Genomic DNA, 14,915 nt, shown 5'->3' on the forward strand with positions numbered 1-14,915 from the left:
AGCGACAGGCTCTCGGTTCTGCCCAGCTACTCCCTCCACTTTCCTTCACCGCTCTTTGCTAACCTCGACTCCTCTCTTTGCCTAGGTTCCCGTGACTCTCGCGAGACTTGAGACCTCCGTTACGCGCCGCCCCAGTTGAGCGGCGCACTTCTCGCGAGGCTGCAGGCAGGGCCGGGCCCGACATGGCGGAAGGTAGGGGTTTTGTGGAGCCGCGCGGGAAGTCGTGGAGCTGTGGGGGCGCTGCTGGCTGGGCGAAGTAGTCGTGAGAGGGTTTGGCCGGGCGTGGTCGCATGGGGCACAGCGGGTCTCGCGAGCCTTCCTCTCCAGCCTCTCCCGGGCGCCTCGGGCCGGGGTCTTGAGCGCTATTCCTATGGCAACGCCCCTCCGGCCGCCCAACCCCGCGGGACCGCGGCGGGCTGCGGAGCGGGGCGGGGAGGTCCCGTGTCCGGGACGAGCGCACCGCGGGGATCGCGAGGGCGGCGGGCACGCTCCTTTGATTGCCGGCAGCTCTGAGGCGGCGGGGGAAGTAACCCTTCTTCTTAGGAAATCGAAACTGCTGTCCTGGCACGTCTCGCATCCGGAAGGGGTACCTTCCTCGCCTGGGACTGCTCTTGGGGTGAGGGGTGCGGGAGAGCCGGGCCTGTGATCGGGCTTCCCAGCATCCCGGGATTTGGGCCGGCTGGGATTCCTTCCGCAGGTTCCAGATGTGCAGGGGAGGAGGGGGTTTGCTCGGTAAGGGAGTTGGCCAAGGTCACTCTCCTCGTAAACCAGACATCTGCTCCTCTGCCTCTCAGTCCAGTCATTACCCTCTCTTCTGGGGCTTTCCTTATGGCACTGCAGGTAAAGGCAATTTGGCATCTCAGGTTCTGCCTCCCTTAACGCAGCAATATCAGAATCCTTCATTGTCAAAGACTTACTGTACAGGTAGGGGGAAAGAAGGCCCAGAGATGGGGAGTTACCTGCCAAGGACTCTACAGTGACACTGTCGAACTTGGCCGGCGTCCGTCTCCTATTCACCCCATTATCGGAGGAAAATACTTATTAATATTTTTTGAGTGACTGCCTTGTGCTGGTCACAGCCCGTCCTGTTGCTTTAGAACTAAGCTTTGAACCCATCTTTACTGGGATCTTAGATTTGGGCGGCACACGACAGTTTGCAGGCTTTTCTTATTTGAATTAGACTTCGGAACAACCTTGTGAAGGAAGCCTGGCGTCGTGTTATTTGCACCTTATAGACAAAGGAATTGAGGCCACAGTTATAAAGGTAGCTGGGACTGGCACCCAGTTTTTGTCTTTGCTCTTTCTACCACGCTAGACCTCCCGGAGTGGGAAACATCAGCTAAATATTGTATGAAAGCAGAGGGGGAATAAAAAGAACAGAAAGAAATCTAAGGCATCCCATGAAGCTAGTTTTTGGATAAATCACAGAATATTGCCTAACACAGCAGGTAGCCAGCGAATGGAGCTTGTTGCTCAGAACAGTGAGGTGGAAAGGTTCAGAAAGGCCCTATGTGGGGTAATGGGGTAGTCTGGCGCTTTCACGCTAGGTGGAGAGGTTGAGGAGTGTTTTGGGAAAGCGTTACCAGGGTTGAAATTGTGGAGGGCAACTGCTTTTTCTTTCAGCAGTTTTCCTGAGCACCTGCTGTGCTTTGCAGTCAGATTCCAGCCATGAGGAGCTCTCTCTGGAGTGTCTCCTGCTGAATGTATCGATTGTTGTCCTGCAAGTGCTTTGAAACATGTCTTAGGTTAGCCTTGAGAGACATCTAGCCAGTGGAGTATGCACCTTGAGCAAACAAAACATCCTTTCAGGGTTCAATTGGCAAGGGAGGATAGCTAGGGAGGCGCAGTCTTGAGGTTGTGACTTGACAGTTTTTCTTTTACCTTTTTTGTGTCCCAATTTTCTGCTTTAAGCTTTTTCGAAACAGTGTTGCAACCTTGACTAGGAAGAATTGAGGGAAGGCTTCTAGTCTAGTTAGCTCATTAAACTGAAGCTGTTTGTTAAGCGAAGGAAGGTCAGATTAACAAGAAAACGTTTTGCAGGGGGTGTCCACTTTAGTGCCGCTTATACTTTAATCAGACTTCGTCAGAGTTGGCTACACTTCTGAGATATTCATTTAAATGTAAACAAATAGCAAAAATCTGTGTCGTGTAACAATTCCATGATCTGTAAGCACACTCTGTGGGAACTTCCCTGATACTGGTTTTCGGTGGTATAAGCGTGTGAGCATGTGGGAAATAGCCTCTAGGAATAGTAAACAGAACCTGGAGAGACTGAGTGTACGACGACTTCTTAACGTGACTTCTTTAGAAACCAACTTTCTTTCTTTCCATCCATCCATGGATTGGTTTGACCGTATATATTTAGCTAAAGTCTGTCCTAAAATTAATTTCTGTTTCTTCTCTGCATCTCTGCAGCTATCCTAATCTAAGCTTCCTTCATTGCTCAAAAAAGTCCCTCCCACGTGCTCTTCCTGCTTTTACTTTTTCTCCTTGATTTTGCTTCCCACAGTCTATTTTTACAGTTTCCAGTGTTCCCTTTAAAATATAAATCAGATCATGTCTCTCCCACTCTTAATATACTTACCCCTCCGCACCCCCTTCCCCACTCCCATGGCTCTGCATGGTCTTGAGATATATTTCAAAGCCTTCCAGCGACTTTCAGGTCCCAGTAGGGTCGGGCCCCCGGTTGGCATTGCAGCCTGCTGCCTACTTCCCTCCTCATTCACCGTGCTCTTGCCACACTGACTTCCTTGCTGTTATTTGTACATTCCCAACTTGCTTCTCCCTCTACGTCTTTGTCCTTGCAGTTCCTTTGGTCTGGAACAGTCTTCTTCAGCTTCTCCGCACAACTAACCAACTTTTGTTCAGGTATCTGTTCAGTTCTCACCTCTTCAGAAATCTTCCCTAATTTTTTTTACTCCCTTACCAAAATATAAACCCCATGAGGGCAGAGAGTTTCTCTGTTTTGTTTACTGCTGTACCTCCCAACTTAGACTCATGCCTGTGGTTGAAGGAACGGATGAGTATATTGAGCATCAGTTACCAGACATCAGGAAAGGTTGCCTGGATACACCCTTAGTCTCTTGTCAAGTAAGCTGGCTGGTCCAGCTCTTAATGTGCTCTGAATAAGATCGGTCTGCTGGGAGCTGCCAAGCCTACTTTTTCTCTAGGCCATTTTAGTCTTTGCAATTAAAGTGTAATGCTTTAGAGCTAAGTCTTTGCTCTCTTTGCAGTTTTGAAATTTATTTTTTCATTTATTATTTTAGTCATTTAACAAATGTCCCAGGCTGTTGATAATTATGTATAGTCTGGAGACCTCTCCAGCACTATCCCTTTCTACGCCATTCATTTCTTTTCTCTTCCTTTCCTTTCTTTCACTTGTCACCAGCAGTAGCTGTTCATTTTCTCCTTGAGGATTTTATTCAAAAGAAGTTTATCTCTTCATTGCAGTGACTGTGGATGTGCCAGAGTAGAGATAGTGAATCCTGTTTAGATATGCAGAGTTCAGTCACTGGCAAGGCGAGTTGCTGTAGTTGAGATATTATGATTTACAGCCTTGCCCAACAAAATGAGAAACTGCTGTGTCCTCATTCTCTTTTGTTGAATCTGAGTAGGCCCAGGACCTATGGTATTTCTTGAACTCCGCCTAGTAAGGCCCTGTGGGGTGGAGGATGGGATGACCATGGAGTAGGGGTGGAGGGAGAAATAGTGAGTGGTTAAAAAAGAATAGCCAGACCTAGAGCCTGTTCACAGGGAACTCCAGTCTAGGTGGTGAGATGAAAAGCATGTGTACAAAAAACTATTGTACCAGCCTGGTGGCGTAGTGGTTAAGTTTGACATGCTCGCTTTGGCAGCTGGGGTTTGCAGGTTTGGATCCCAGGTGCAGACCTACACCACTTGTCAGCCATGCTGCAGCAGTGACCCACGTGTAAAGTGGAGGAAAATTGGCACAGATGTTAGCTCAGGGCTAATCTTCTTCAAGCAAAAAAAGCCCACAAACAAAAAAAAGATTGTTAGAGGCTGGCCCCATGGCTGAGTGGTCAGGTTTGCCCACTCTGCTTTGGTAGCCCAGGGTTTCACAGGTTCGGATCCTGGGTGTGGACCTAGCACTGCTCGTCAGGCCATACTGAGGTGGTGTCCCACATAGCAGAGCCAGACTGACCTACAACTATGTACTGGGGGGATTTGGGGAGAAGAAGACGACGACGACAAAAAAGGAAGATTGGCAACAGATGTTAGCTCAGCTGCCAGTCTTTGGAAAAAAAATAAAAATAAAAAAACTTTTGTAAGGTGGAAGGTGAAAGATGCTTAGCAGTTCTGAAAACTCAGAATAGGAAGAGATGTTTTAGGGAAGCGATGGGGAGTGTGTTTTGGGTGGTCAGGGGTGGCCTTTGCCACAGGAGATGGTGTTTTAGCTGAGGTTTGCAAAATAGGCCTCTTTTGGATGTTGAGAGATGGAAGTGGGAAGAGGTCATTATTCTCAGTGGAAGGAGTAGTGAGATAGAGAGTTGGAAAAGTATGTTAAGGGCCAGATTATGAAGGGATTGTGTACTCTGGGCCATGGTGTGAGGCTACTGAAAGATATCAGCCAAGGAAGGGCTGTGACTGGAATTGTCTGCGGTGTGTTGAAATGGCTGCAGTGTAGAGGATGGATTTGGGAGGAAGTGGGGCTGGAGCGGAGACTGTAGCAACTGATGAGTCCTTTGGTAAGGGGCATTGGGCCTGGTGAGGAGTGGTGTGAGAGAGACTAGAGAAGGTATAAAAGGACTTTAGAAACCTGTTAGCATGTTGACAAGAGAGAGATCAAAGATGACTCAAGGGTTCTAGGGCTGGATGACTCAGTTAATGGCTGGGCTGTTAACAGGAAGAGGAGGAACAGATTTGAGAACAAATATCTTGACCATGACTTTGCCATGCCCAGTATACCTTTAGGTGGTTTTTCTTAGCAGTCAGTTGGAAGCGTTTCTAGTTAGACTGCTGTTAGGGTGAAAATTTGCTAGTGAGCTATATTTGTTGAGTGTCTCCCGTGAAGCCGGCTCTGTAATCAGTGCTAGACAGAGTGAGGTTTTGAAAGATGTATAAGTCACACCACTGACTTGCAGAGAAGATTTAACAGAGTTGAATTACATTCAGGAAAAATGTATTTCATTTCTATTAGGTGCAAGCTGCTGTGCTAGAGATGGCAGAGTGAGCAAGACAGTCTCACCTGTAGTGGAACTTGTGGAACAGAGAGAGAAAGGCAAAGTTTCTCAAAAAGACATGCATATAGTGCTTTTCAGTTTACTCAGTTTTATCTTTTGAATTGATAATTAGTGGCACAGCTGTCCAGTGCAGCCTCAAGTCAGTAACCCAGAAGTCATCCCTGACCTCCCCCTACCTCTGTAGTCAGTCACCAAATCCTGTGGATCCTATAAAGCTCTCACATGTGTTCTTTTCCTCTCTGCTGTCATTCCATTAGTTTAGACTAGCTGTTCTCAACCCGGAGGACCCTGCACATGAGAATCACCTGGGGAGCCTTTAAAACCCTAAATTTAGGCATCACTCAGCTTCAATGAAGATCAACATCTCCCGTGAAACTTTTTTTTCAAATTGAGTTAATATTGAATAAAACATGGTTTTACTGAATCCGTTTTTAAAAACAAATGTAATTGTTTATATATATAAAATAAGATCATCTTTCCTATCTAAGAAGTCATGGATAGTGAGTTTTATCTGTAACTGGAGTAAAAGGGTTTTTTAAAGCAAACTTTGCTTAAATAATGGATTTTGGACTTTGTCAAAGCATTCAAGTTATGACAGTTACAATTGCTAGATTTTTAAAAGGGTGAAAAGTCAAAATATGAAATCTCTTTTAGCACATCATGTTTTTAATAATATCCAAACTGTGTGTGTGTGTGTGTGTGTGTGTGAGAGAGAGAGAGAGAGAGAGTGAGTGAAGCAGACCGTCAGGGGTGTCTATGACCCTCACTATTCGTTTGCACTCTCCTCCAGATGGTATTGCTATCGTCTTTTCTTTCCCCTTCCCCTCCTCTTTTCATTAGGGTATGTGTGGACTTGAGTTCTCAGCAGTAAATATATCCACTGTTTCTTATTCCCCATTAAGTAGTTTTCCTATATTTAGCGCTCTTGATTAATGAATATTCGCTAACCCCAGTGAAGAAAAATTCCGTCTGCACCGGGACAGGTTTAGGAAAGTAGTAGTGGTAGTAATTCATCACCAGTGAGAAGCCTATCTATTCGGATGCCAACAGGAAGTTACTATTTTCTAGGGAGATGATACTTTAATGAAATACTCTTATTCGGAAAAGCCTAATATGTGCTTGAAACAAAAATTATTCTTGTAATTCTCAAAATAGGATATCACAGCTTTCACAATCATTTTTATTTTATCTAATGGACATAATTAAAGCAGAGTATGGATAAAATCATTTAGTCATTAAAGAATTACACAAAGAACATTAATTTGGGGCCAGCCTGTGGCCTAGTGGTTAAGTTCGTGCCCTCTGCTTCAGTGGCCGAGGGTTTTGCCAGTTTGGATCCTGGGTGCGGATATGGCACTGCTCATCAGGCCACGTTGAGGCAGCGTTCCACATACTACAACTAGAAGGACCCACAACTAAAAATATACAACTATGTACCAGGGGGTTTTGGGGAGAAAAAGGAAAAATAAAATCTTTAAAAAAAAAAAGAGAACGTTAATTCACTGCTAAAATTGGAGCTGGAATGTAGGAACTATAGAAGTGCGGAGAAAGGAAATATCAGGGTTTTGTTAATCTAAAACGACAATACAGTGTGGGTTAGAATTGGAGTAGGCAGAGGGCAGTAGAAATTGCATTTAAGATGGGGAATGGAAAGAACACATTTAGTTCCTGGATTAATGAATTAATTAATAATTAAAATTTGTTTGATGTCTTGACGTTGGAGATGAAATTACACAGCATGGTACAATGGGATGAGCATGGATTTTGGCTTAAGATCTTAAATGTTGACTCGGCTCCTGCTAATTGTGTAATTTTAGGCCATCCACTTAACCTAAGTGAATTCTATTTGTTAAGTACTGTACTACTTTGAGTATGTTGCTTAGAATTTAAGATGATGAAGAATTAACTGCTGTTAATTATGAGACATTAAAAATATTGATTCTTTTTCATTGCAAAATATTACAAGAAACTATACATTTTATTTACTCTGTAAAACTTTGTAATTGACACTAATCCAGCAAGAAGCTGCTAGGACTTTAAAAGCTTTTACTATGCAGAATTTTTTGTTCATAAGGGTAGATGTATTAGTTTTCTACGGCTGGTGTGACAAATTTTCAGAAATTGGGTGGCTTAAAACAACAGAAATGTATTTGCTTGTGGTTTTGGAGGCCAGAAGTCTAAAATCAGTATCACTGGGCTGAAATGAACATGTTGCTAGGGCCATACTCTGCTTCTAGGAGAGAACCTCTCCCTTGCTTCTTACAGCTTCTGGTGCCCGCTGGTATTCCTTGGCTTGTGGCTGCATCACTGCAATCTTCAAGGCAAGCATCTTCAAGTCTCTCTCTATTCTGTCTTCATATGGCCCTTTCCTCTGTGTGTGTCACATCTCCCTCTGCTTCCTCTTATAAGGATACATGCAAATGCATTTAGGGCCTACCCATCCAATCCAGGATAATCTCCCATCTTCATATCCTTAATTTAGACCAGACAGCTTCCCTGGTGAATTCTACCAAACATTCAAAGAAGACTTAATACCTACCCTTCTCAAACTGTTCCAAAAAATTGAAGAGAGGGGAAGCTTCCTAACTCATTCTATGAAGCCAACATTACCCTTATTAATACCAAAACCAGACAAGGACAACACAAAAAAGGAAAATTACGGGCTAATATCACTGATGAGCATCAATGCAAAAATCCTCAACAAAATACTAGCAAGTCAAATACAATAATACATTAAAAAGATCAAACACCATGATCAAGTGGGATTTATTCCAGGGATGCAGGGATGGTTCAAAATCTGCACATCAATAAGTGTGACACACCACATTAACAAAATGAAGAATAAAAATCACTTGATCATCTCAGTAGATGCAGAGAAAGCATTTGACAAGATACAGCATCCATTTATGATAAAAACTCTGAATAAAATGGGTATAGAAGGACAATACCTCGACATAATAAAAGCCATATATGACATACCCTCAGCTAATATCATACTCTGGAGAAAACCTGAAAGCTAACTCATTAAGAATAGGAACCAGACAAGGATGCCCTCTTTTGCCCTTCTTATTTAACATAGCATTGGAAGTCTTAGCCAGAGCAATTAGGCAAGAAAAAGAAATAAAAAGTATCCAAATTGGAAAGGAAGAACTGTAACTGTCACTATTTGCAGATGGTGTTATATAGAAAATCCTAAAGAATACACCAAAAAACCTTTAGAAGTAGTAAATGAATACAGTACAGTTGCAGGATATAAAATCAACATACAAAAATACAGTAACACTATACACTAACTATACGCTATCTATATATTAACCGAAGTAGCAGAAAGAGAAATTAAGAATACAATCCCATCTACAATTGCAACAAAAATAATAAAATACCTAGGAATAAATTTAACCGAAGAGGTGAAAGACCTGTACACTGAAAATTATAAAACATTGTTGAAAGAAATAGAAGACACAAGAAATGGAAAGATATTCAGTGCTCATGGATTGGAAGAATTAACGTAGTTAAAATGTCCATACTTCCTAAAGCAATCTACAGATTCAATGAATCCCTATCAAATTTCCAATGACGTTTTTCACAGAAATAGAGCAAAGAATCCTAAAATTTATATAGAACAACAGAAGACCCTGAATAGCCAAAGGAATCCTGAGAAAAAAAGGACAAAGCTGGAGACATCACTCCCTCATTTCAAAATATACTACAAAGCTATAGTAACCAAAACAGCATGGTACTGGCAGAAAAAGAGATACACAGGTCAGTGGAACAGAATCAAGAGCCCAGAAATAGAGGGCCAGCCCGGTGGCGCAGCGGTTAAGTGCACACATTCTGCTTTGGTGACCTGGGGTTCACCGGTTCGGATCCTGGGTGCAGACATGGCACCGCTTGGCAAGCCATGCTGTGATAGGTGTCCCACATATAAAGTAGAGGAAGATGGGCACAGATGTGAGCTCAGGGCCAGTCTTCCTCAGCAAAAAGAGGAGGTTTGGCAGCAGATATTAGCTCAGGGCAAATCTTCCTCAAAAAAAAAAAAAGAGTCCAGAAAGAAACCCACACATCTCTGCACAGCTAATTTTCAACAAGGGAGCCAAGAACACACAGTGGAGAAAGGAAAGTCTCCTCAATAAGTGGTATTAGGAAAACTGACAGGCCAATGCAAAATAATGAAAATAGACCATTATCTTAAACCATATACAGAAATTCACTAAAAGTGAATTAAAGACTTGAACATAAGACCTGAAACCATAAAATTTCCAGAAGAAAACATAGGCAGTACACTCTTCAACACTGGCCTTAGCAGTGTTTTTTCAAATACCACGTCTGACCAGGCAAGGGAAACAATAGACAAAATAGGCAAATGGGACTACATCAAACTAAAAGGCTGCACAGCAAAGGAAACCATCAACAAAGTGAAAAGACAACCTAACAATTGGGAGAAGATATTTGCAAACCATATATATGATAAAGGGTTAATATCCAAAATATATAAAGAACTCATACATGTCAGCAACAAAAAACTAACAACCCAATTAAAAAATGGGCAAAAGATCTGAACAGACGTTTCTCTGAAGAAGATATACAGATGGCCAACAGGCACATGCAAAGATGCTCAACATCACTAATTTATTAGGGAAATACAAATCAAAACCACAATGAGATATCACATCATGCCCATCTGAATGGCTGTAATTAACAAAACAAGAAATAACAAGTGTTGGAGAGGATATGGAGAAAAGGGAGCTCTCATACACTGCTGGTGGGAATGCAAACTGGTGCGGCCACTGTGGAAAACAGTATGGGGATTTCTCAAAAAATTAAGAATAGAACTACTATGTGATCCAGCTATTCCACTGCTGAATATTTATCCAAAGAACATGAAAACACAAACCCCTGTGTTCATTGCAGCATTATTCACAATAGCCAAGACTTGGAAACAACATAAGTGCCCCTCAAGGAATGAATGGATAATGAAGATATGGTATATATACACAGTGTAATATTACTCAGACATAAAAAGATGAAGTCTTGCCATTTGCGACAACATGGATGGACTCTGAGGGTATTATGCTAAGTGAAATAAGTCAAAGGGAGAAAGTCAAATACCGTATGACCTCACTCATAAATAGAAGGTTAAAACGACAACAACAAGAACAAACACATAGATGCAGAGGTTAGACTGATGGTTACCAGAGGGGAAGTGGGGAGGGAAGACGGTGAAAGGGGTGACTGGGCACGTGTATGATGATGGATGGTAATTAGTCTTTGGGTGGTGATCACGATGTAACCTACACAGAAATTGAAATATAATGATGTACACCTGAAATTTATATAATGTTATAAACCGATGTTACCTCAATTAAAAAACCCTTGGGTCCAGTCCTGTGGCATAGTGGATAAGTTTGGTGTTCCCTGCTTTGGCAGCCTGGGTTGACAGGTTTGGATCCCTGGTGCAGACCTTCAACCATGCTGGGGTGGTCACCCACATATAAAATAGAGGAAGATTGGCAATAGATGTTAGCTCAGGGCTAATCTTCCTCAGCAAAAAATAAAAATAAAAAAAAAATCCTTAATCACATCTGCAGAAAGTTACCCCCGTAATGTAACTTTCACAGGTTCCAGGGATTAGGACATGGATATTATGATGGGCATTTTTCAGCCTGCCACAATAGGCAGTATTATGTAATTTGACCTATTAAGTCATAATATTTCCAAAATTTCTGCATTTGTTTGCAGTTTCTGAATGCTCAAAAACCATGCTACACAGTTCAAAGTACTGCTGATGAAATACAGGAATAAATAAGACATCTCCTGCCCTCAAGAAACTTCTTAGAGGAGCCAGAATGCCACAGTCAGAAACTTGTACTTTTGCAGACAGTGGGGACCCGGCTGAAGTTGTTTGGTTAATTGAGCTGAGTTTTAGGAAGATTAATGATGGTGTGCATAGAATAGAATGGGGAGTGGAAGGATGAGAATGGTGACTGGTTACATATGTGTGAATGATGCTAAGGCCTCGGAGATACGTTAGTGTGATGGTGTTCAGAAAGCAAAAGATATCAAGGTGCATCCCAGAGGGAGTGTGTCTTTAGCTTTATTGAGGCGTAATTGACAAACAATAAAATTCAATTTTGACTTGTCAGTTGAGAGATATTTACAGTAGTGTAACCATCACCACAATCATGATATGGAACATTTCTGTAATCTTAAAAAGTTCCCTTGAACTCCTTTGCAGTCAGTCCCATTCTTCTGGGATTAAAGACCACTGATCTGCTTTCCATCACAGTGGTTTGCCTTCTCTACAGTTTCTCATGGAGTTATACAGTATTGGTCTTTTGTGTCTGGCTTCTTTGCCTTAGCTTATTGCTTTTGAGATACTATGTTGCCTGTATCAGTAGTCTGTTCCTTTTCATGGCCAAGTAGTATTCTATTATACATACATATATATATGTGTATATATATATGTATATATATATACTATAATTTGTGTCCATTCACCAGTTGAAAATTTGGGTTGTTTCGAATTTTTATGGACATATGTTTTCATTTCTCTTGGTACGTGAAAATGGAATCGTTGAGTCATGAAGCGAATGTGTAACTAAGAAACTATTGAACTGTTTTCCACAGTGGCTGTGCCATTTTGCATTCCCACTAGCAATGTATGAGGGTTCCAGTTCTCTACACCTTTGCCAACATTTTAATTTTAGCTATTCTAGTGAGTGTAGTAGTATCTCATTGTGGTTCTAATTTGCATTTACTTAATAATTAATGATGTGCACCTTTTTTTGTGCTTATTTGCCATGCATTTATCTTGTTTGGTGAACTGTTCGAATTTTTGGTCCTTTTTTTATTGGGTTGTCTGATTATTATTGAGTTGTAAGAGTTCTTAATATAGCCTGGATACAAGTCCTTTGTTGGGGATATGTTTTGCAAATATTTTCTCCTTGTTTGTGGCTTGCCTATTCATTTTCTGTGTGTTTTGAAGAACAATTTTTAAAATTTGATAATGTCCAATTTAGCCTTTTTTTTTTTTTGCTGAGGAAGACTAGCCCTAAGCTAACATCCATGCCAATCTTCCTCCGCTTTATATGTGGGTCGCCGCCACAGCATGGTGAGTGGTGTGGGTTTGTGCCCAGGATCCAAACCTGTGAACCTGAGCTGCCAAAGCAGATCATGCTGAACTTAACCACTATGCCGTGGGGCTGGCCCCATCTCTATTTTTTTCTTTTATAATTTTTTTTTTTTGCCCAGTTTAAGAAATCTTTGCCTCATCTGAGACCACTAATATTTTTTTCTGTTTTAGTCTAGAAGTTTTATAGTGTTAACTCTTACATTTTGGTCTGCAATACATTTTGAATTAACATTTGTATATAGTGTGGTGTAAGAGTTGGGGTTCACTTCCTTCCGTGTGGATACTCATTTGTCCAGTCCCCCATCCTTTCCTCATTGAAGTGCCTTGGCACTGTTGTCAAACCATTTGGCTATATATGTGTAGGTCTATTTCTGGATTCCATTATGTGCCATTGCTCTGAATGTCTGTCTTGATCACAATGTGATATTTTCTCATTTACTATAGCTTTGTAACAAGTCTTAAAATCAAGTCATGTAAGTGCTACACCTTTCTTATATTTTTCCCCAAAATTGTTTTGGCTTCTAGGTACTTTGCATTTCCATATACATTTTAGAATCATCTTGTTAAGTTTACAAAAAAAACTGAAAATTTTGTTCTAATGGTTTGGAATTGTAGATCAATTTGGAGAGAACTGACGACAATATTGAGCCTTCCAGTCCATGAGCGTGGTATAACTCTCCATCTGTTTAGGTTGTCTTTAATTTCTGTCAGCAATGTTTCAGAGTTTTCAGTGTGCAGGTCTTGCGCATTGTTCTTAAATTTATCTCTAAGTATTTTATGTCTTCGCTATGCTGTTATAAGTGGATTATCACAGCCTATATACATAGATAACCCAGAGCTTTCAAATCAGGACAACAGTTGAAATGGAAGTAGGAAGTGGAGTTTGACTTTGGACGTGTTGAGTTTGTAGTAGCAGTGGGTTATCCTGCCAGCAGGAGCTGTGGAGAGAGATTTGGAGCCATTCGCATAGAGGTGACGGTAAAGTATGGGTGTGCATGAGACTGCCCAGAAAGAAAGTCTAGGAAAAGTTTACTTCTAGGTCTGAAGCTTGTGCGATGCTTTCCTTTTAGAGAGTGGGTAGTCAGAGTAGACCTTAAAGTTATCTGTAAGAAAGGGAGGAGAAACCCTAGAGTACAGAGTTAGGAAGCTGAAGACAAAAGAATTTCAAGAAGAATGGGCTAATTGAGAAGTGGACACTGCACAGAGGTTGAGGACCTTGAAGGGTAAGGAAAGATGATCACCCACTTCAATTGGGTGATTGGATCATTGTGGCTGAGGTCGCTCTAGTAGAGTGGTGTGCGTAGAAGCCAAATTTCAAAAGATTCGGGAGGTAAGGAAGGAAGCAGTGAGCAGAGACGCTCTTCAGAAATTGGTGGAGAAGGAAAAGAGCGTGATAGACTAGGCATCAAGAGTGTAACAATATGGAAATATTTGTTTGGGAGGGGGATGCAGTGAGCATGTTTACAAGGGTCAGCTGGTGAGCTTGGAGAGAAGGATGTCTTCAAGATGTGAGGGCTTAGTGGCACCGAATTTGGTAAGGGGAAAGGAGAGGATATGGAGTTCGAGGCATTTGGGATGAATTAACTGCTTTCTTCCCTTTTCACTTGGCTCTTGCCATCATTTCAGTATACTGAGTCTTTAAAAATCACCTGGTTCAGGGGCTGGCGGGTGATGTAACACTCTGCTTCCGCGGCCTGGGGTTTGCAGGTTTGGATCCCAGGTACGGACCTACGTACCACTGGTCAAACTGTGCTGTGGTGACATCCCACATACAAAACAGAGGAAGACTGGCACAGATGTTAGCTCAGGGCCACTCTTCCTCACTGAAAAAAAAAATCACCTAGAACAGGGGTTTGATAAACTATGGTCTGTTGGTAAATCTGACCAGAGATTTGTTCTTGTACAGCCCTTGAGCTAAGAATTATATATATATATTTTTTTCTTCAACCATTTAAAAAAAATATAAGGAAGATTATGTGAAAATTATATTTCGTACAATTTTCAGTGCCCATAAGTAGATTTTTGAGGGGAACAGCCCCTCTCATTTATTTATCGTCAGAGCAGAGGTGAATAGTTGCCGTAGAGACTCTGTGGCCCATAAAGCCTGAAACACTTACCATCTGGCCCTTCACAGAAGAAGTCGGCCAACTCCTGGCCCAGATGGAAGAGTCTTACAAGGATCAGAGTTGATTCCTTTTCTGAGTCCCATGACTTGCTGAAGAAGTTTTCTGGTTGTTTCTTTTTTTTCAGTAGCTATTGGTCTCTCTGTTTTAGGCTATTCATAGTGAATGCAGATTTCTTCTTGTCTCAAGCATCCTTAGTTAAGTCAAGACTAATGAACTGTGAGAAGGCTCATCAGAATGTCTGACCTGAGACCACAGTGGTGAAGAGCACATGGGTGTTATTTGGGAAGAAACATGAAAATTAGAATGCAAGCTGCTGACATTCTTCACTGATACTTTGCATAGCTCTTTTGGTGAAACTATAGGTTTTATCTGTTATATTTCTAGGTTTATTTTTCAAAAGTAAAGTTGGAGGAAAAGAAAGAAGAACCACAGGTGAAAACTAGCCACTTGGTAAAA

General features: G+C 41.8%; 1 protein-coding gene across 7 annotated transcripts in view; it reads left to right on the forward strand.

Moving 5' to 3' along the window:
- Positions 1–55: 55 nt before the first annotated feature.
- Positions 56–14,915, forward strand: part of ANKFY1 (ankyrin repeat and FYVE domain containing 1) — an 89,621-nt gene continuing 74,761 nt past the window's right edge. For 4 of the 7 annotated variants that reach the window (XM_044744288.2, XM_044744291.2, XM_070482553.1 and 1 more), the window contains exon 1: positions 56–192. In XM_044744288.2, the coding sequence (XP_044600223.1) occupies positions 183–192 (10 nt within the window). In that variant the 5' untranslated portion in view covers positions 56–182. Of the gene's footprint in view, positions 617–14,915 lie in introns of all 7 variants that reach the window. The other 3 variants (XM_070482551.1, XM_070482550.1, XM_070482549.1) reach the window with 3 other exon arrangements.

Source organism: Equus asinus, chromosome 13 (assembly GCF_041296235.1).
Source record: "Equus asinus isolate D_3611 breed Donkey chromosome 13, EquAss-T2T_v2, whole genome shotgun sequence".
NCBI classification, from domain to species: Eukaryota; Metazoa; Chordata; class Mammalia; order Perissodactyla; family Equidae; genus Equus; species Equus asinus.